Genomic DNA, 23,019 nt, shown 5'->3' on the forward strand with positions numbered 1-23,019 from the left:
TATATTAATAGTTTTCAACCCCAAACGCGCCGCGAAATGAGCTAAGCATTCAGGAAACATTACTGACCATTACTTAAGCAACTAGGCAATCAAAAGAATTCTTCAAATGTTAATAGGTATTTGAGAGCACAATAAAAAAGTCAATAATCACGACTACGTAAAAAGTGGTAAAAAGCTGAAAAGGGCACCAGCAGTCCATTTGAGTCCATCAGGGGGGCATCCTCCCCCTCTGACTGTATGGATGCTCTGCCACTGATCTGTGTGTCTTTATTTTACATAGGAAGACTGTTCTCTCTGGGTATTGAAACATTTTGGAATATAAATTCTATATTGTTGACTCCTTAAAAGATCTAAAGTATTTTACCACCCTCCTTTCCATTTTTGAAGAAAAAATTATGATTAAAACATTGAACGCTTCTATCGCTTAGGTCAACACAACGGATGGACGCTCCGTCACTGCCCACCTCCTCCGACCCTTCCCTAACAGTAAGTGTACAAATGAGCAGGAAAAGAAAGTCAACAATTTTTTTGGGGCCTCATTGGGCTTTGTTAATTCTCAAATCTGTTTTTTAGATGTAAATGAAGATTTCCTTCAACAAGGCAAAAAAAGGAAATTTCAAGAGCATTTAAGTTATTATGTAAAAGAAAAACTCAAGTCAGCAAAGTCTTGTAGCTTCTCAGGGCTTTGCTTAATTCTCATATCTGTTCTTCAAGTAGGCAAAAAAAACGGGGAAAATTTCATGAGAATTCAATTTTAATACCAAAGTTCACCGATCATCTGGTACATTCTTACACTTAAAGCCTCAGGCTTGAATAATTACCAGTTCTCTTCCAAAGTTCAAAGTGAATCTGACCTACAAAGATGTGTTTGTTTGGGTTGCGCACACTTGAGTGTTGTGTCTTTGTGACAAGTTACCCAACAACCAGGAATTATTCATGTGGAAAAGAAGACCTTGGTCTCTATACAACACTGTAAACCTTTAACTCGTTAAGAATCTAGTAACAAGAAAACAAATACCACATGTGTCCTACAAAATCTAAAGAGAATCATAACAAAAATGAACACACCAAAATCTATCCTGAAGATTGTCTACTTTATCACAATAAGCATTCTTTTGGCCAAGAATGAACAATGATAAAGTAAACAGATTAATTTTCCCAGGCTTTGTTTAATCGTGCTAGTTTAATCGTTTCCTTTTAATATTAAGTGTTTAGCAGGACAGTGACATGATTATTGCTAGCATGTTCATGCAGAAGGAGTGTATATTGTTAACTGGATATTAAATCAAAATAAAATAAAAACTGTTAGCAAATTGCTTATCCACTAGAGAGCCTGTGTAGGAGAATGTGCAAAAGTAAGTTGGCCTGACGTTTTGATCCTAGCAGGATCTTCTTCAAAGGCTAAATGACAGGTAACAGTAACAGAAGGGACAAAAACACGCATAGAATACAGACAGGTGTATGAGCATGGTGAACACAAAGAGATAGGATATTAAATCATACAGTTGAATTGGACTCTTGATGGCTGACTTAAACCATTTCTAAACTGAAGAAAAATAGATTTTTTTTTGAAATGCTCATTTTGCTTATTAACTCAGTGTTCTCATCTGATGATTAATACTTTTGAACAATTTGTCAGAGCTGAATGAATAATCGATAAAAGTATTACAGTACTCGTAACCAAGAATTGTCAATACTCATAGCCTGATAAATTGATTACTCTAATGATCAATAAATAAATCAATTTGATCATATCTTCAAAGTACCTTCATAGATTATGTCTCATAGCCAGTAGCATCTGCTTTCCAATGTATCAATTATAAAAATCTCCAAAAGATCAATCAATGACTATAAACTTCTGATATTGTTGTTCAGGGCATTGAAGCATGGTACGCTTGAATATCTTCACAACATTATCCATGAGCAAACAACCGATAGACCTGCTCGTTCCCAATACCTCTATCAACTTACTGTTCCTGTGACACACACAAGAACCTTTGGTGATCGCAGTTTTCTGCTATTCCGCCCCGCACTTATGGAATTCGCTGCCAGTCCATCTGTGGGAAATTGATTCACTTGAACAATTCAAACGTGCTATTAAAACTTACTTATTTTCTAAATGCTACACACATCTGTAAAGCGCATTGAGCAACCATTAGGTTGGATTCTGCGCTATATAAGACTATTTATTATTATTATTAATTAATAAGAACCCCTGCTGATCAAAATCACACAGCCATATTATATCTCAAGAGCGCCATTCCAAAAATTGTCAACTGCCGCACAGATCAATCAATCGATCAATCGCAGAGTATCCATGTTGATTAAATCGTAGAGACAAGAGTACTCTTTTAAACATAATTATTCTCCAGACCAATCAATCAATTTCTCAAGGGTCCCTGAAGATTTAAACACCTCTCTAGCCACTAGCATCCCAATCATATTAATTAAGTCATAATTTGAGCAGTATCCGTGCAGAAAAGAAAAACCCTCAGGGCCAAGAATATCTTCAAGCCAATTGACCAATAGCTCATAGATCAATCAAAAGAGTGTTGCATAATTAAATTTCAAAGCCGAGAGCATCTAAATCCTGGTCTAATAGACAGCTGGATGACTCCCTCAACTTGGACAGAAACTGTTTTAATTCTTCTTTCTTGAATACCTGTTTACAAAGACAAACAAAAATGTGAAACAACATTTTAATATTAGAGAATTTGCCATAGAATGTTAATAAATTAATCTAAGTGCTTCACTTACAATGTTACACTAAATTTAAAAGATATACCTCTTATTCAAGTAGCATATAGATCAATACCTTTTTTTTGTGACATCAAATGTCACCTTTGACCAACGTTCCATGCCTATGAAGAAGCATTAGCTATATAACAAGTGTTTCCCCTTGATTCACTCTGCCACCACTATCCCTCCTTTCTCCTACCATCACAAACGGTATGCACTCAGCGTTTTGTTCTTCAACGTTTTGTGGTGGAAACTGTTCCTGTTATCACAGAAATATTTCTAATAACTGGAGATGACCCCCTCACATCTAGTTCATTTTTCTCTACTTACTTCGGTATGGAAACTATTGCATCGCAACCTACTATCTTGAGATGTGTGAAATTGCTTCCCTTTATAACTTGGACCAAATACAATCATGCAACATTGTGCAGACAAGATGTTATTCATGATCCTATTCATCTTGTAAAGTTCCAAAATTTTACAGAAGGTTTGCTACATTATTACAAAAGGAGAAAGTTTTATTTTATATAATTATTAAATAATTCTTCCAGTTTAGCTGCGTAGTACCTTGTACAATTGGAACTCTTCGGAGGCTATTTCGTCTGCCAGAGCTAAGCATTCTCTGTATAGGCCTCTGGTGTGGAGTACCGTATGTAACAGTGTACACAGGAGGGGGATGCACCTCTCACGTAGCCGAACCAGCTGGTCACCACGGATTGCATCCGGATCATGCCCCTGTAAATTAGCACATACCAATAATAACAATGATAATTTAAGGAACTGCAATATCAAACTGATAGGAGATGGGTAAAACTGACACATTAAGGCTGACAATATGAAAACATAGCAGTTTTTATAACACAGGAACCATAGGATTTTACAACAGACAAATTCCAGAGCTTTCAAAACTGCTACAAAATATTGGAGCCTTATATTATTCCCTGTAAACTCTATATTGTGGACAGCCTGCTACTCCTAACTAAGCTAAACAGCACCACAAGGTCGAAGGTCATGGGTCATAGGCCATAATGTCGATGAGGATAACGAGCAAACGTTTGAGAATAAAGACCATAATAACTGGTTAAAAGATAAACTCACTTCCCGTTGATCGACCATCCAGCCACCATTGACGAATAAGAGAACATTGTAAGCAGTATCACAGACTGTCTTAGTCAAGATGGATAGAGTCTGGTCCCACTTGTTAAGTTCCATCTGGTTATCGACAAAAGAAGCATGAAACGTGATAAAATAATATTAATAATATAATAATTATCAGTTAATAATAATCGCTTAAGCCACCACAAATGTGGGAGAAACACGCAAGGGCTTATGGATTTATTACAACATACACGTCCAATGGCTTCCAATTCAACATTTTAACTCAAATTTGGAATAAAACATGTCTGTGTCATGCATACATACATACACCCACATATTGCATTGTATCAGTCAACACACATACAAACACACGCACACAAACGATAGATATGTACATATACACAGATATATTCTAATATATCCTTCTCGCTGAACTGTAAAGAAGAGCGATACTTTTCCGCGATAGTTTTCCCGCCTTTTTTTTAGTAACACACAACAGAAGTTATCCTACCAATGATTAGCAAACAGCAGAATTAAAAGTTAAAGCATAAATAATTCCAACCTCAAATTCTCGTTCCTCATGTTCAAATCGGACTCTGTCGTGGAAGGAGGCAGATTCTTGATAAACTGGTCCGTTTGGCTTCTTGTTATGGTAATGGTTAAACCAATCATTAAAGGCATCCAATGCATCCTGAAACAAAACCAAAAATGGACTTGAAAGAGACTGGAAACATGTTTTACAACAAAACTGCTTAATACAGTAAAAAACTGCAATAAATCTCAAGCAGATTTATGCCACAAATGAGCTGAAACATGGTTTTTTTTTCTCAATGTAGATATTTTTTTCCAAAGAGGAAGATAAATTCTCACAAGCCTTACATTTGTAGTGCACCAACTGTTAACTTGTTAACAGTCCAATTGAATCAGCTTTTTAAGGTATTACAGATCAGTGTCCCTGTTCACAGCAACCAACAACAAGAAACACAAAGATTCTATGCTTGGAGTAGTTCCTTGCAACCCAGTTTGACTCGATTTAGAAACATGATATTGAGATAAATTTTACTTTTCGACTTCAATATGGGTCACAGTGTACATCCCTTCATCAATGGTAGCACATTAATGTCATTATCTATATCACATGCTTTGTTATTCGGTGTTGATCTTATGAAAAACTTTGTCACTTCCAAACAGATTCACTTCTTTTCCACTCCTTTTTCTCTCAGATAAAATATGCATTGTATCCTAGCAATTCCATGCTTCTTCACCCAAACCTGGTGCATACAGCTGGTGTATTCGATATGTTGCTTTCAGATGAACATAACAAGTAAAGTCATGGGTTTTAGTTGTAAAGAAGGCTCTGTCTAAATGCATCTACCATTGGCAATGCATCTCAAATGAAACATCAAGTGCAACACGACACAGTAAATACAATATAATACATTACAGCACCGTAACAAAAAAGAAACAATACACTGCAATACATTGCAATGAAACACAATACATTCTAGTGCAATGCAAAAGAGTACAATATATTACATTGCAGTGCAATATAATACAGTACAACAGTGCTGTACAATACAAAACACTGCAATGCAACATAATACAAAACATTGCAATGCAATACATTTTAGCAAAGTGCAATACAATGCATTGTAACACATTACAGCACTGTGCAATATAATGCTATGAAATACAATACAATACATAGCAAACTGTGTAATGCAACATAAACAATACGTTGCAGCAGAGTGCAAGCACATACAATACAATACAACATATAATGAATTGTAATCAAGGAGGGTGAGGGAGACAAACCAGATATGATTTGATGCAGAGGTGTTCCCTGATTGCGTTATCATCATCAGGTGGTAGAGGTTCACTGCCTGCTGAAGACTGCCAGTTACGCATAATTACATCAATAGAGTCAGCAGGAACCTTCTGGAAGACTTCACGAGCTGCATCATGTTTCTTTAATTCTACAAATGGAGTATTGAAATTAGCAAACATTACAACTCCATCTTCCTATTAAAATTCTATCTATTCTCAAGATATTCAAGTGACACATGTCGCTAAAAAGGTGTGAATATTCTGAGATGCTTAGCTATGTTCAGCTACTATATATTTCCCTGGAAAAGTACTTTTTAGCTCTTCATGTCACACAAATAAAAACTATAAATCGAAAGAGCTGGAGAAGCTTTATAAATGCTTTTTTTTTAAATACTCAAGACATGTCTTGATCCAAAGCTGAGCTTTAAACACACTACTATCTCTCCACTAGGGTAATACCAAACTCACTCACTTTCAACTAAAATGGTAAAGTGGGTGTTTACAATATAAGTGACTCAAATATTTACCCATGTTTTTCTTTTTGTTTTTATTATCTTTTATTCCCTCAGAATGTTGTAGTTGTGATTTTAGGCAACTTTAACACAGGTGACCTTGTAAAATGACTATTATCATTTCAGAACAAAGATGTCATCCAAACACTTACAATGAAAAATAGGAGAGGAAATTCTGTGAAGCAAACAGTGGAGAAAGAAATGTCTATTTAAGTGAATTGATGACACTCTTACCTAGGAATGTTCTAATGAGAGCATTGCTCTGTTTGAGAGCCTCTGACCGTTGCCATGGATCAAATACCAGCCAAGTGATTGCATCTATCTTCCTCTGGTCCTCCTGTCAAAAAAAGAAAAACGAAATTAAAATAGAACTGTTATATTTACAAAATCAGTCGCAAAATACATTCACAGACTGTTTTCTGTTTTGAACGACCAAAATCAGTTTTGGAAGTCGTCAGTTGGTTTATAATATACTTTCTGCCTCAAACAGACAATTCAGGGCAAATTTTGTAATGGTAGTCTGACCGTCCGAGAAGACAGTATATCTGTCCCGACTGTAACTAAAATCAGCTTTGGTGGTCGTCCAACAGAACGACTAGTTGTTTATGTCGAATTCAGATTGCATTGTAACTGAACATCCCCAAATAGATAAAATATTTGTTTTTATTATGAATCATTTACACCCACAGGAAAGCAGTATTTCCAAACAATTGGCATTATAATAAAGTTTGACCAAAATGATAAATTCTGCGAACACTGACAGCTAAGCAAACATTCCAAATGTATGAAAAATGCTTCCTGATCTTTAAAAGCTCACCTCTGTGGTGACAGCTTCCAAAGAATCACTGGGTATGAACTCTGAGATGGCATCATCTGATTGCGTACGAATGTTCTCGACAACGGTCTTTGTAATAGCTGCTACATCCAAACCTATGAGGGAAGGAACGGCATGATGAAATATAACTAGCAATCAAAGACGACCCAGATGACCCAGGTTACAGAACCCCCAGCAAAGGGGCATTAAATATTACTAGGAAACAGGAGAGGGCAGGAAGGAATGGCAATATGAACTTCCTGATATAACTAGCAATCAGAGACAGACCTGGATCTAACACTGGGTAAGATGGCCGAGGTTACAGAAACCCCAGCAAAGGGGCACTATAAAAATTATTAGGAAACACTAGAGGGGGGGTGTAGAATGTGACCTATGATTTCCTTGAATATCTTGAAATTATTATTTTTTAACCTTATAACAGTAAATTATTTGCCCACTGTAGCTAATGCCTAGTATCCTGAATTAAATGAAAATAATTTACCTGAATACACCCTTCCTTTTTATCGTTTTTCATTAAAAAAATATATGAAAAAAACCCAGTAGAAATCACTATTATATTGTTGCATGGAAAATAAGACAATCCATTGTTGTCCACCCAGTAAAATTAGAAAATGTCCCCTGGGATGGGCAAAGGAAATAAAGGCTGCCCGTACAGTAATTCAACAAATGGCTCTATGGTTACTGTTTAAGACAAAAAAAAACTAGCAAAATTTGATACGAATCCCGTTCTTACCAGCGTCTTCGGCTAAACGTAAACATCTCTGCTGGTCGTCTGGCTCTGATATACCTGCACACAGAAGAGGAGAAGAAAATACAGCTGGATGTTAAATCATAAAATATATAAAATAATTTTAAACTATTCACACTTTGATTTGAATATCTCTACTACAAAACAAAACCCAAAGAGAGAAAAACTGTGAAACAAACTGCATATCTTTGGCCAAAAGGACCTATGTATGTAACATACAAAAGTTAGAGGGGCCTAGCATTGTGATCCAAGCAGGATCTTCTTTAGGGGTGGATTAAATAAAAAACAGAGGACATATGTACATTGCATAGACAGATGGAGAGACAAGTTAACTTGGAACATTGAGCAAAATGAAACTAAATTTAATTATCTAGCAGAAGACAAACATCATTGTTTGTAGTTCAAAGTTTTACCTAGTTTATAATATACATTCTGTCACAAACAAACAATTCAGGGCAAATTTTGTAATGGTAGTCTGACCGTCCAAGAAGACAATATATCTGTTAGTTTTACGACAACTAAAATCAGCTTTGGGGGTCGTCCAGAGGTTAAATCAAATTCAATTTGCATTGTAATTAAATATCCCCAAACAGATCAAATGATAAATTGGTTTTGCCCTCCATCACTTTGGAGGCACTGAAATTAAACAAAAATAGTGGTATAAGTCTTACTGGCCTAAAGCTTGTGTTCTATTCACCAAACCTAATACATCTCTCCTACAATGTGTACATGGGAAATTTTGCTACATTTCTTCGAATAACCAACTTTGCTGTTTGGACAATCAAAACGTAAGACCTGAATTTTTTTTTTTAAATGTACCCTGCAATTGAATGCACATTTTGTCTCTTTTAAGCTTGTATCTGACTAAAAAAAAAACAATAAAAAAAAAAAAAAACTTGTATCTGACTGCCCAGAGCTCATAACAAAACAAGCTTTGTGTAAAACACATATTTTACAGGCAGACAGAGGTTAATGTAGGTGCACGCTTAAACAGACTTCAGATCTTGAAAAGTCTGCTCCAAATATGCACCAGAAACATACAATAGCAGACATCCACACTGGTGAAGTCTGCTCAAATGACACATTCTGTAGAATAATTTCATACAACGATACACCCTTCACCGACCAATTATTAATACATTACTCTACATTTGAAGTAAATGATTATATTTTACACAATTAAAAAAAAAGAATGTTTGTTCCATAAATGGAACTTTCCACTATGTAAACACTCTCTCTAGGTACTCACCCTCCAAGAATTTAGCGTAGTAAGCTACCTGAAGTGAGGGTGGTAACTGAGCTACGTAAATGGCTACGAGTTCGGTTCGATTGGAAGCGATCAGATCCTAAGAGGAGAAAGATGAGGGAAGATTGGAGAAAAGAAACAAAACTACCGTTAAATAGGTCTGTGGTTCTGAATCGATATTCTACTAGGATCAGAGAGAGAAACATATGGTGAAGAGGGACAGAGAGAACAAAAACCTCACTATACCTAAATCCAAGGCCATGTGTAGGGTAGACCCTTTAGGATTCTCAAGCCTTGGGGCTTTATAAGGTCCTGCATACCCAATTATTTCAAGTTTGTGAGCTGAATACTTTTCTGTTTTTTTTTGGGGGGGGCCAGCCGGATTGGAATATTTAGCAGACGAATTCTTGTAGTCTTGAGTACATGTACATTTACTTACTATTTATTACTGAAGTGCAGAACTAATGTGCATTTTAAGCGTCAGCAATTATTGGGTATTAAACCTGAAAACCATTGTTAACAAGTAATTGATGATACGGTCAAGGAAGAGAATTTTATGCAAATTGTTCTGTTTGTTTAGGTTGTTGATACTAGACAACAGTTAAATCCCTTAGCAGTCTAGTTTAACTCAAGTTTCATTCCAAAATATTAAACTATCGTAAAAATTAAGAAACTGTGAAAATTCCTTATTTATCCATGTTAGTATTATTAATATGACAAAAATATCACTGTGACAATTTTTTTTTTAAATTCAATGGTATCATCGAAAACTATTCCAAATTAACAAAAACTGACTTTGACAAATGCTTCGATGATGCGGACACTCATCTCCTCTCTGGTTTGTAGCCCGAGGCTTCGTATGATCAGAGTGAAATGGGCCATGAATCTGATCATGTGACCCCCGACGGCCTCGTTTGAGTTACTCAGCCATTCGGCCATCTCTTCGGTCAGAGCTGAAAATTTAAAAACCAAGAAAAGATGATGTTAAGTAAGGATTTCATCAACTGAAGTGGTATTCAAAGTATACTGTCTTGCTAAATTAACTTAAAAATAGCGAGGATATCATTTTTAGCTTAAATCTGGACCTCAGGGTTATAGCCCTGGTCTCTACCCACTGAGCTATCCAGCCCTTAGCCGGTGACGGTCTCCTTGATGGCTGATTCTTTACTGTGGGTACTCTTCAAAAGTCAAAGCACCTTAAATACCATGTAACCAGGGATCACAGCTGAATACCATTAGATACAAGCCAGAAAGCAGCAGGGAAGCAAATGGTTTTCAAGAGACTCTTGGCTTATTAACTTACTTTCACTTATGTCTTGCATTTTCACAAATTAAAATTAATTTAGGAAAACATTACTAACCCACAGCACATCGTAATAACTACTTACATATCCCAATATGGCTTATTGCTTCCAAGACCAGATGTGTGCCAAAATAAAACTTTTGCATTTTAGATTCATTTGAATTGTATGATTAGATTATACATTCCGGCTAGAACTTGTCATCTATCATCCCTAAAAGCCACTCAATTATTAACATAAGGATTAATATATTTAATTGATTTTAATGAGGAATACTTAGCTTCACTTACCATCCAATTCATCAAGGATCATGTACTTCTGTACAATGTGTTGTTTAAATTTAGCTTGAGTTTCTACACTCTGTCAATGAGTGAAAGGAAAAACAAAAACTTCAATTAGTATTTTATGTTATAACCTCATTATGCATATTCATTTTTTATATTATCAAAATTTCCTTTAAAATTATTATGAAAAGTAAAGCAAGAAAATTTAAGCAAATACACAATGACGACTTGCCCCACCCACTCCCAACAGAATTCATCTGATCCACCTGCACTGAACCATAACAAGTTTGAGGGACCCAATGTCAACAACAGCACAACAAGCCAACCCTGACCCAACAACATTGAACTAAACCGTTTGAAGCACCAAACCAGCTAGACCCAACGACTTTCAACAAAAGCATCACACCAGCTTGACTCACCCAAACTGAACCAGAACCTAATCCAGTCTGACCCACTGAAACTGAACCAAAGTGCCAATTTGCAACCAACCTGACCCACCAACTTTGAACCAAAGCACCAATCCAGTCTGATCCACTGAGACTGAAACTGAACCAAAGTGCCAATTGAAACCAACCTGGCCCACCAAGTTTGAACCAAAGCACCACATCAGCCTGATCCACCCACACTGAAAAATAACACTATCTCATTATGTTGTGCATACCTTGTGTGGGGTTGCTTGCAGCTCATGGAATATGCCTTGGACAGTGAGCCTTTAAAAAAAAAAAGAAAAAAAAAAAGACATATTTTAACACCATTAACAATTTTTTAACACTACGCATGGGAGGGAGGGCACTCTCAACATAAGAAACAAACAAAGGAGAGTACATGCTCACGAATCTTTCCATTTTCCTCTCTTGAAAATATAGTTTCATTCATGCTGTTTTGCAACGCTCTGTAAAAACTCTACAACTAAGTTCGTCTCATCCAAAGAGGGGGAAATGACAATAATAAAAGCTTCAGCTTTAATTTTTATATGCAAACTAGGCTTATTAAACTTATTAAGAAAGCATTGTACACAAGGCTATGCTGAGTGTTTATATCTAAAGTGCAAAGCCACAGAGACACACTCAAAGTAGTAACTTCTGTATTGTAAATGTTTGTCTGTTTAAAAAAGAATCATTCCAATAAATATTGAATTTGACTTGAATAAATTATGACTGAAATACAAGACATCTGTTGTGACTCTACATAAATATATATCTATATTTTGTTATATTTTATGAGGATGTTTTCATGTTCCATGAGAGAAACGTACAAAGTACAAAGTCATCCAATCGTTGTGATTAATGTTGTGCATCTCTACCAAATATCTAACATATATCAAAAGTAAACAAACTGCTTAAAGAGAAAGAGAGCAGAAATCTTTTGGATTCTTGAAACTCACAATTTCTGGTCAAAGTTGGGAGGAAGAGGTTCCAAGGGTCTGGATAAAGTGAGGTGATCCCTGAGTGTTTGTTCTACTTTTTGATCCACCATGACTTTGAAGTAAGCCCAAAGATAATCAGCCCAGGTGTTACAAGCTGGTAGCAGCTGCAAAATAGACAAAATACTCAAGTTGTCAAAAAACAAAAGTGAATTTCTCCAACATAAAACAATAACATTTTCAATCATAAGGTCCCGAGTTCAAGTCACTCCAAGATTAGTGTATGTCATCCAGTTTCAGAGTTGTTGACAATTCATAATCATGGACGTTAAATATGAATCTAAGAGACTGACTTCGGTCAGCTTGTGGCTTTGAAGGCTTCTTCGCGAGTTCCTGCTTGCAGGAGGATCTAAAGTACATACATACATAAAAACATACATACGTACGATGAGAACAAGCAATTGGAGTTTCTGAAGAAAAACATTTGTACATGTATAGAATGACAATGTCTCTGCAATAGTCGAAGAGTTTACTCTTTGCCAGTAGCAGAAGTTTACAGTTGTAGGATGGGCCCTGTCCATGGATCTCTGCCATGATTTATGTACTACATTAAAGGGTGTGAAGACTCGCGCCAAAAGAAACGTCTCATGCCGGTAATCTGACCTAGTTTCGAATGAGGTGTAACAGAAGTGTTAAACACCACCATCGATCCCAGAAAATACACACACAGCTTGCTACCATCGGTAATTAGACACTAGTGTACAGTCAATACATACAGCTGCGGTCAATACCCACAGCACAGTGAACAAACGATACAGCGATGGACATCTCAGCTCCAGCTAAAGATAACAAGGTATGACTATCATTACTGTCTGCATTTTGTAGCCACACAAACAAAACGTCACTTGCAAGCAACAGAAAGTTAACTTTTTCAGATGGCTGCACCTGGTTTGGAGCGAGTCTTCAATGCCTTTAAAACTCACCTCTCTCAAGTTTCCACTGAGGGCAGCAAACATGGCTCTCTCGTACAGATGGAAACGTTCATCCTCTGCCATTCTCCAACAGACCTTCTTCCAAACGTCACGGAAGTGATTTCCCTCGATTGGCTCATTGTCGGTACCTTTGGAATGAAGAGCAATATCGTTGATACATATTTATTATACCAATCCATTGTGAAAGGGAACCCCATTAGGAGAGACCTTAAAAGATAAATGTCAAATTTCTCCCGAGTATTAACTGACATGAGGTGATTCGGAGATATCCGTTTCGAAATTCCGTTTAGTTACAATTGTAATCAGAAAACACGTCAATTTGTTTTCAGATATTGCCACATCAATTTAGCCTTATGAAATTCAATAACATTTTGATAAACTTAATGTGTGAGATCAGAATATAACAGCCGATCAGGTCTCATTCTTAATAACAACAAGACTTGGCAAACTGAATGGTTTGACATTTTGCAATCGAGTTGGCAGAAAAAAAGATTACATGAGTTACTGGACCAATCTCAAGCTAGCTGTGACTTGAAAGAAAAGTGAAAATGGTTTTAAGGTGCACTGCATGGCAACCAAGCTTGAAATGTTCTGCAGCCAGTTTGGAACAATTTTCCATTGCTAACACCATTCTATACTGTCTTCCCATATCATGTTTCAATGCACGAGTACTGACAGTATAAACAGTTCCTTACAATTTTTTCTGATAAAACCCACTCAGGATATTCACACTGCTCAAACTGTCAGTCATTAAAGGTATATAATAGACACTACATACAAGAATAAGACAAAGGTTTGGTCCTATTCTAATCACGACGAGACTAAAAAGCTTAAAGGGTGTGAAGACTCGCGCAAAAACAAACGTCTCATGCCAGTAATCTGACCTAGTTTCGAATGAGGTGTAGCAGAAGTGTTAGACACCACCATCGATCCCAGAAAATACACACACAGCTTTCTACCGTCGGTAATTAGACACTAGTGTACAGTCAGTACATACAGCTGCGGTCAATACCCACAGCACAGTCTACAAACGATACAGCGATGGACATCTCAGGTCCAGCTAAAGATAACAAGGTGTCACATTTCATTACTGTCTGCATTTTGTAGCGACACAAACAAAACGTCACTTGCAAGCAACAGAAAGCTAACTTTTCAGATGGCCGCATGCGGTTTGGGGTGAGTCTTCAATGCCTTTAATACAGATATGAGGAGTGAAAAAGAGCATCTACAAAATTTTCTTTACCATCGGTGACGTTTGGGTCGTGATAGAGTCTCCATCCCTCTAGAGTTGCAGCTCTCCACGATTGTGAGCACTTCTTACAGAGTCTCTGCGCTTCCTCCATCTGACCTGACCTGATGCAGATGAAGACGTCTTTCAACAGCCTCACTTCATCCTCCTGAGGACAAACATCATGATAATCCTTTAATCTGTTATTTCTATCAATCTCATAAGCTCATAAGCTTCACATTGGTAGTGCTTCAAATGAACTTCTAGTTGGCCTCCTAACTCTTCGGGAATACGGAGCGAAACAAGACTCAGACTAGACTAGTCTAGACTAGAATAGACTGGTCGAGAGTCTACTTAGACTAGAGTAGACTGGACTAGATTAGAATAGATTTAATCCCTGAACAATTCTTTCAATTTCAAATTGTCGTCACTTTACAGAACCTTATAAAATCTTTACCTTGTCCAGATCGGCCAAGTTTTTGTTCTCTCTGATCGGTGCATCGGGATCCAGGGATGTCACATGATTCTTTGGCAAAGGTACACCACCGCCTGCTCTTTGCTGCATGTTATGTAAGGAATTTTCCCTGTAGGAGGCAAAATTCACTGGTTAGAAAGTCTTAAACTACGCCATTATCAAACTCATAATGCTGCATCAAACTACGGAATACTATATAAACAACAAATCTAACAACATCACAAATATTTCTCATGACTCATGCTTATGTTTTGTTTCCTTCATCAAAATCAAACCAAAGTTTCCACCTCATTTTGGTAAAATCACAAATATGGAAATCTTTCATCTATGAACCAGTTACCAATCCACACCCCGCCCACCCCCCATGCAGTAGGCATGGCACTAATGCTGCAATCTAAGGCCTTTCTTCATATTTTCTCCTAAAGTAGACAAGTTATTTTTTCCCTTTCTACCAAAACTAAGCTTCACAAACAAATTCACAATCTAAAATACTTACCAACAGACAGACTGAGAGAAATACTCTACTCTTTCACTTTCTGACACTACCTGGTCCGCCGCACAGCTCTCAAGCCAGTCCACGATTATCTGGGCCTGTCTTACACTGGCATCTTGATCATACAGATTACTGACCATTTCCTTTTCACTTTTGCCTTCATACTGAGTTTGTGGAAAAAGACCAAGAGAATCATTTACAATGAGAGCAGTAGTCTTGAAGTCTTGTGGCTGACAAAAGACTGGTCACAACCACCCCCCTCCCTTCCCCTACCCCCCCCCCCCACATTGGCCCTCAGTCTGGGTTAAGTCCTGAATGTTTGAATTCCAGTTGTTCTATTCCAGTCAACATTAATGGTGGGGAGAGGGGGAGTGAAGAGTGATGACAAATAGTTCAACAGAAAGATGTCTGGGAAATTCAAGGTCACCTCCAACCTACCTCCTACCTTAGAGAATCACATTTATTGACACTGCCAAAGAAGAACATATTCCACATTCTAAAGAAGGCATTATCAGGTGAAACTTAACAGAATTTCAAACCAAATGAAACAATGTCCTGAATGTTTCTTTTATTGAACTTTTTCAAGAACATGTAATATTTGAAGTATTTCATTACCGAAGTCTGGATGTCCAACCCCTCATCCTCCATTCCGTCAGCGGTCATCTGTCGGTCCTGATATAAGGAGCCCAATAAGCGCCATGTACACTTCTCTCGTTCCAGCTGGTACAACACTTGCCTTGTTTTCTCAAATCTGATGAGGATTCAAATGAAATTTGAAAGAATAAAAATACATTCAGTTATTTGTTCATCCACAGCTTTACAAGTTTACAGTATAGTAACTGTCTGGTTAGAATACAAAGTAGTACAAAACAGTCAAGTTATAAGAATACAGTCTGTGTACAAGATAATCCTGGTGAAAGGAAGCACACTAAAACACCCTAAGGGGCTTCTTATCCAGTAGAGGGCTCACAAATATGAGGAAATATACAGAAACGAAAGACAAGAAACCCCAGTCGACCCGCACAAAGTAAACAACCAACACAGGATGACAATGTGTCATCTGTAATAACAGAAGAAATGTGTAATTTTATTCCTGTCTTGTCATTTTTACATTTAAGCTTCCAAACTTGGCAAATACAGTCCCAAGTAAATAATAATATCTAGCTAACCTATTCTCAAGAAGACTTCTCCCTCCACAAATAAAGAGAAATATATATATATATACAGAACAAGTATTGTTCGATACAGGTGACAAACACCTACAGTGGAATTACGACCTTCCTTACAATCAGAGTCCATAGCCTAGTGGTTATATACATCTTATGTAAACGTTAAGAGTCTTTAAGAGAATAATCAAAATAATAATGTTTTCTTTACTTGTGCTGTCCAGGAATGGCTCTTCTGGTTAACTTGCTGAGTAGCTCTACTTGCTCCTGACAGAGTTCCTCATATTTCTGGACCAGAGTAAAGACTGCCGTTGATGACTGATGCGACTTAAAGCTCTGAAAAAACTCTTCGTACAATCCCTCGGTGGCTATGAGAAGACAGAAACAAAAGCAAAATATGAAACCGTATCTCATTGTACAGTTTGAATAATAAAGCAATAAACTGGGGAATATATCAAATGGAAATAGAAAAATAGTCATCTCAACTAAGACCCTCCCACATCAATCTCTGTCTACAAAGTAATATACAAGCCATCTTTAGCAGTTCTTTCATTCTTCTCTCCATCCCTTGTCCACTAATCCCCTTACATCTATCTCTTTGTGTTTACCATGCTCATTAACCTGCCTGTATTCTGTGCGTGTTTTTGTCCCTTCTGTTACTGTTACTTGTCATTTAGCCTCTGAAGAAGATCCTACTACGATCGAAACGTCAGGCCAACTTACTTTTACACAACCCATCTTTACCAGTTCTTTCCTTCATTTATTTGAAAATGTTTACAGTTTCTTTAGGTATCTTGAGTGTGCCTGACAATGTTCAAGTACTTATAAAATAGAACTGATCAACATGCATTGCATTGTATTAAGTCTTGCTCACATTTGCTAGAATAAAACTCTACCCATCAGAAAGCTATCAATACAAGATGTTTACAATGTAGGAGAGAAGAAAATGACAATGATATCCTTACAAAAGAGGTACCTTGTAGCAGGGCCAAAGACAGAGTTTGATTTTATTTTTGTTACCTCCACCACCGATAAAAATACTTATCATCTTTGCTTGAGAAACTGCTGTGGTGTACAGATAAAGATACTTATTGCTGATAATGTTTCTTAGATTTTAGTTTTAGGTTTCAATCTTTATTAAATTTTTATTATTTATCTGAATGCAATAATAGAATACTAGTTAGACCAAGCACCTACTCTCCAAAAGTCAACAGACTGCATTTTTAATGCTATCCCAAATGATTTGAATGTAAGACAACTCAGGCTACATCCCATCTAAAAGTGCTACTCGAAAAAATGTCTAATTGCTACTACAGCAGCAATTGAATGTTACACTGCATTCAGATAAATACAACACATCATTCCATTTTTCTGCATTGCTTTTTTACGAAGGTATTAAAGAGAACTGATGGGCTCATACCTGCTACACCAGGATCTGCCTCTACAAGAAGATTAAATTTATCAAATCTGGTATCATCCAGCGGTCCTCCTGGTGTCAGCATCACAGACTGATCCACTGCGGTCTTTGCTCGTAGACTGGGAGTGGTTAACATAGATTTCCCGGGCAAGTTGTGGCTTGTCTCCATTAGTGAAGCAGAGAGCTGACCAAAAACAGAAATTTGTAGTTGAGCAAATATGGGGCAATTCTAAAATAACCATTAATTCCAATATTTAATAAACATGTCATGCAGATTATGTAAGAAACAATGACATCAAAAGGTAATTCATTAGAAAGGATTAATGATCTCATAAAGGAAATAATCTTTTAAGGTAAAACCTTCATCCCATCTTTGAACCAAAATATCTCACAAACACAACAATATAAATGGTAAAAAGTAATAACATAGGCTAGGATCACTTGTTTAGAAACTACTGACTAGATCTTATACAGAGGTGTCTGGATAAGGGATATGTCAAATCATCTAGAGATTGTTTATTTAGAGTCTGACAGAAGATAAGATCTTTCATGGAGTAGTAAAGGGGTCAAACTTACTCTCTGTGAGGGTGTAAACATCAACTGATGTTGTGGGGAAGCGCCATAATTCCTCGAATCTTCCAATGCAAGTGATCTCAATGGTTTGGCAGGGGTTACTAGAAGTGGGAGAAATGTAGGTAATATTAATAAATACTTATATTATAGAAATCGCACCTTTGAAGTCAGAATTTGGACTCTTCATTACATATTAACCAAGCAGACTAACGGGCACACATTCATCTTTTCTTTCATGACTGTAGTTAACAATGCCATTGTGCAAATTTACTACCTAGTCTAATCTTGCCAGTCTTGATTATAGGCACCAACAACAATTGTGACAGGGAATGCAAAATTACTTTAATTGCCCTCTATATAATGAAGGCCTATCCTATTCATTGCTATACATGATTGGAATATGTATACCACACGGTGGTACAGTGTTACTAATTAATATGGATAACATTATGAATGATGAGTATGTCACTTGATCAACTTACTACATCCATTCACAACATGTGGTGAGCAATGGTTAAAATATCACATGATATTGATCAAACTGAGAGTCCTACGTCAATAGTATCAGACAATGCCTCAAACCATTGACAGCAGACATCATTTCTAGGCTTCTACCGTTGCATTAACCGAGTGAAGATATATGAACAGAGTTTGTCAGTTTCCCAGATTATGAGGTTTCGCCTAGCCTCATCTGCTGTGAGCAATTTGAGCAAACCTCACAGATGCAAAGAGTCTCAGGTAAACTTTTGAAAAGCTACAGAATCAAGTTTTTTACAGTTCTACTATGCTTGTTATGTTTAATACGCTCAATGAAACTTAGTGTTACTGAACTATCATTTCATATAATTTGTTTCTCTCTCCCTTTCTGAGGTGACTAGCTCTAATAAAAAAAATTTCCTGCTTTCCAGTGGCCTTTACATATTATTCATCCACTTGCATTTGTGGAAACAGATAATTAAATTTGTATCAAATTTAACCGTGGTGAGATATTTTCACTCTAAATACAGTATGGTATTAGTCTAGATAAGCACAATGGGACCATACATTGTACAACAGTAATTATGATACGTACAAGCCTACTATACACATTGTTCTGTACCATTCTTTCTGTTCCTGTTAATATTTGGTCTACATGCACCAATATGCAAGTCGTTTCACTCATTTTTTTTTAAAAGCCATCTCCTGGGATTTCATTACTCTACTTACTGAGACTGTAATCCAGATTTGGTTGTGAACTCGGCTCTTGAATATCTCTTCTGCTAGAGGGAAGGACCGGGGTTCTTTGGGTCCTACCGAGACCTGTAGCTTGACCAAGAAGTCCAAGGGCTTATCGACAGGATGTCAAGGTAAGAATATATTTAAAGCAGACAACTGATAGACAGTTGGGTATAACCTTTATAATATACTTTTGGCTTCCCATTGTGCTTATGAAAGAGCACAGAATACATTGGTATCATATTTCGTTACTGTTTCACAAGATGTAAAGTATGATTAATACCTCCCGAGAGTTGGACCAGGAATCCTGACTGGATCCTAGAAGGCCTGAAAGTTTAATTGTTATAAACTGGTAAGGCCTCTTTGTTTTGCGAGCCAGAAAATATTACAAGTACAGAATTTAATAACCAACGGTTCACCATTTCACATTTTAGTGAATTGTGGGAAATGACTGTGAAATAAGACAATATAAAATGCTGTAAGACTTCAACTTGAGGGAAAATATGTGTAAGGACATATTCAACAGCATGTTATTTTTTCCTGGATGACTGCATGTACAGAAATGAGGTCAAGCATTGGTATTCCTGACATAAGGTCACAAATTATATAGCAGTTTCCCAAATTTCTCCCAGGAAGACTGCAAACAGGAACAAGCACATTTTAAAACTTAATGTGTTCTGTTCTAGACTATTTGTGTGATGATAAAGATATTTAGATAAGTGTTTACATAATAAGCTGTAATTGGCATGTATGCATGAGCATAAAACATAACAGGAGAAATGAAGATGTCAATCACCTGTTCCTTGACTGGGAAGAGTATTTCCCTTCTATACTATAAGAACAATGAATACATTACAAAGCAGGTTCTTTAGCTAGGAATGAATCACTTCTAAATTAGAAGCAACAGCTCTAGAGTACGATAGAAAGGATACATCTGTTAACACGATCTGCTTGCAGAGATGCTTGTGGTGAACTCTCCTGGAAACTTTGTGAAGACTCTAACATAGCCAAAGAGTGACGCTCAGAATACCTGTAGAGAAGGATGTGTGGAAAGAGGGACGTTTATGAAAGTGATAAAAGTCACTAGCAATGCAAAGAGGTCTCCTTTCTTGATTTTTTAAAGAAGAATTTGAGCTTCAAAACCCTTATTAGTCTACCTATCAAGCCCCACATGTATTATGTTTGCTTTTAAAGAAAAAGTGTTCAGCATTAATGTTCTGCACGAACAGTTTTAAAAGTATTTCTTTACCTCTCTCTATGAGTTCCTGACAAATCTCATCTGTGAATTTGATTTGCAAGTCAGGCTCAGCTTTATGAGCTATACCGATTGTGATAATCTTACAAGCCTACTTTAAGTGCTATGAGATTTATCTGAAACGATCAATCTATCAGAATTGAAACATGCAGACTTAAAAAAATAACTGTTATATGTGTTCTTCTCTAGATGATAAAATTGAACTCTGTACAATTAAGTCAGAGATGTAGATTTCAAAATGATGTATCACAATGCAAAGATGTATCACAATGTATTTTATCCAAACTCTTTTGACGCATACTGATTTTATTTTGCAGTGATATGGCTAGTTCAAATAGCAATGCATTAAATTCCACGATGAGATTAAGATTTATTTAAATTATCAATTGTGCAATGAGTAAAGAGACAATTACTAAAAATCACTTAATAGGTGGTAAGTACTATAACTTCTTCAAGTTTTGCAAACATGCTGTTGTTGATCTGTAAACTTTTGCAGGGAATGCTTGCCAATGCCCCAAACTGCTAACTGCGATTCAAAATTTTTCAAAGCTAAGTTGTTGGTACAACTGAACACAGCCTACCAACCAATCGACCTGTTTCATTCTACGGTACACGTATGCATTTTGACAGAGCAATAGTGTTCATGTAGACTTTCGTATAATGCGTCAAATTGGGTCTTCTGCAATGATACAGTACAGAAGGTAGCATGGTCACTTCGAAGTTCGGACACCTAAGCCTTAAAACACCCCCAAACTAAATCTTCTGGTATAAATCACCGGAAAATATACTTCATATGGTGGGAGAATTGTGTTACAGTACGATACACGGCCAACTTTCTTTCCTGCAAATTGTTTTCACGTTGTATTCCAAGAAGATTCTTCGTGATTGTGGAACTGGTATTTCTTTGCTAGAGTATTGCGAAGTTCAGACACGCAACCCACAGTGTGGCGCTGGTGATAAAATTGGTGGCGCAGTTGCTCTTTCAGTAATTATAACAGACTTCATAGATCGTCGTCATTTTATTGACAAATATGTAAGTAATTTCTTGCACACGGGTCATTTTGGATAGAAAATAACTGTAGCTTCGTACTTTTCGGTGAAATTTGGCTCTTCCTGTAGGTTTTCATGGTGAAATCATGTATTTCTTAGGGTGTCCGAACTTCGCAATACTGACTATACCATAATATGTTTGAGATAATGGTACCTTGATCTTTGGTCTGGTCGTCTGGGTTGCCTAGTGAGTTCAGCCATATTTGTAGTTTTGCATTCACAGCTGGTGGACAGTACCTTTACAAATTTACAGATAAAGAAAGATAAAAAGATAAAAGCGAAACAGCATATTTTACATAGACTCAGATCATGCGTTCACCTTGATTACAAGGTACTTAGGTCAGGGCCTTTGCAGCTTTTATATTATCTTCTTCACAACAATTAGTTTCATACTTCAAGAAACAGAAGTTAAATGCTCTCAAATACACAGAACGGATAGGGGGTGGGTCAGTGGTGAGAAGCAGAGTCAAAGTCAAATGTCATAATTTTTTCACCACATTTTCGTATTATCTTAACTTGTCAACTAGACAAATATGGCAGATATAATATATTGTCATGTTAAAGTAACACAACTGGTCTGTCCTTCACAGGTCCACGGAACAGAGGGCCAAATAAAATCTCGCCTGAACACAAACGATTGGGCTACATCATCCACGGCTGAGAATTAAAACTGTGGAAGAGTAGCACACGTGTACCAATTGCGCGAAAACATTACTTAGTGTAGTGAAGGGTCTCCTACACTAACACACTAATAATGCCTTACTGTAAATAACCTAAGAATATTTTCCTTTCAGTTGCTTTCGCATGTACACCAGTTGCTTTCGCATGTACACATGCTTTCGCTATTCACATAACAGAAATTAAACGTTCATTTTTCTGGCAGAACTAACCTAGTTTAGATGAGAAAGTAGGTAACGGTGTTCCTCGTTACTTTGCTCGAGTTCACCGCCATGGAAAGCCAAATACCAAAATTCACAAAATTAGTTTAAATAATTTTTTTGGACAATAAGTAATAAATGTAACGTAAATAAAATTTACAATGATTTTATTAATTTTTATGCACTCCATTTCTTAAGAAAGTTTTTAATATATAATGAATCCTTTGATTTGTTTCCTCAAATATTTTGATATTTTGATTTGGCAACAACAAGTTTCTTCCTTTGTTACATTCCAAAACACTGCAAAAATGTGTTCAATGCATC

At 36.7% G+C, this 23,019-nt stretch overlaps 1 protein-coding gene across 1 annotated transcript; it reads right to left on the reverse strand.

Annotated features, from left to right (window-relative positions):
* Positions 1 to 1,080: 1,080 nt before the first annotated feature.
* On the reverse strand, positions 1,081 to 22,830 carry LOC139967730 (nuclear pore complex protein Nup107-like). The gene is made up of 25 exons (XM_071971764.1): positions 22,708 to 22,830; positions 21,972 to 22,054; positions 20,445 to 20,542; positions 19,504 to 19,623; positions 18,301 to 18,398; positions 17,728 to 17,908; positions 16,519 to 16,675; positions 15,757 to 15,892; positions 15,145 to 15,305; positions 14,631 to 14,757; positions 14,189 to 14,342; positions 12,937 to 13,073; positions 11,975 to 12,120; positions 11,252 to 11,300; positions 10,597 to 10,666; positions 9,801 to 9,958; positions 9,009 to 9,105; positions 7,745 to 7,798; positions 6,994 to 7,106; positions 6,411 to 6,513; positions 5,653 to 5,813; positions 4,400 to 4,528; positions 3,838 to 3,951; positions 3,307 to 3,474; positions 1,081 to 2,662 (listed from the first exon to the last, which is right to left on the reverse strand). The coding sequence occupies exons 2-25, from the start codon at positions 22,016 to 22,018 to the stop codon at positions 2,561 to 2,563; spliced, it is 2,880 nt and encodes a 959-aa protein (XP_071827865.1). The 5' UTR covers positions 22,019 to 22,054; positions 22,708 to 22,830; the 3' UTR covers positions 1,081 to 2,560.
* Between the last annotated feature and the right edge of the window lie 189 nt (positions 22,831 to 23,019).

This window comes from Apostichopus japonicus, chromosome 5 (genome assembly GCF_037975245.1).
Source record: "Apostichopus japonicus isolate 1M-3 chromosome 5, ASM3797524v1, whole genome shotgun sequence".
Lineage (NCBI taxonomy): Eukaryota > Metazoa > Echinodermata > Holothuroidea > Aspidochirotida > Stichopodidae > Apostichopus > Apostichopus japonicus.

Coding starts and splice junctions, on each gene's coding strand:
- LOC139967730 (XM_071971764.1), bottom strand. CDS start 22,018: ATGGCTGAACTCACTAGGCAACCCAGACGACCAGACCAAAGATCAAG. Junction 14,758..15,144: donor TTCTCTCAGTCTGTCTGTTG/GTAAGTATTTTA, acceptor TGCCTCCTACAG/GGAAAATTCCTTACATAACA. Junction 3,475..3,837: donor GGATGGTCGATCAACGGGAA/GTGAGTTTATCT, acceptor GCTAATTTACAG/GGGCATGATCCGGATGCAAT.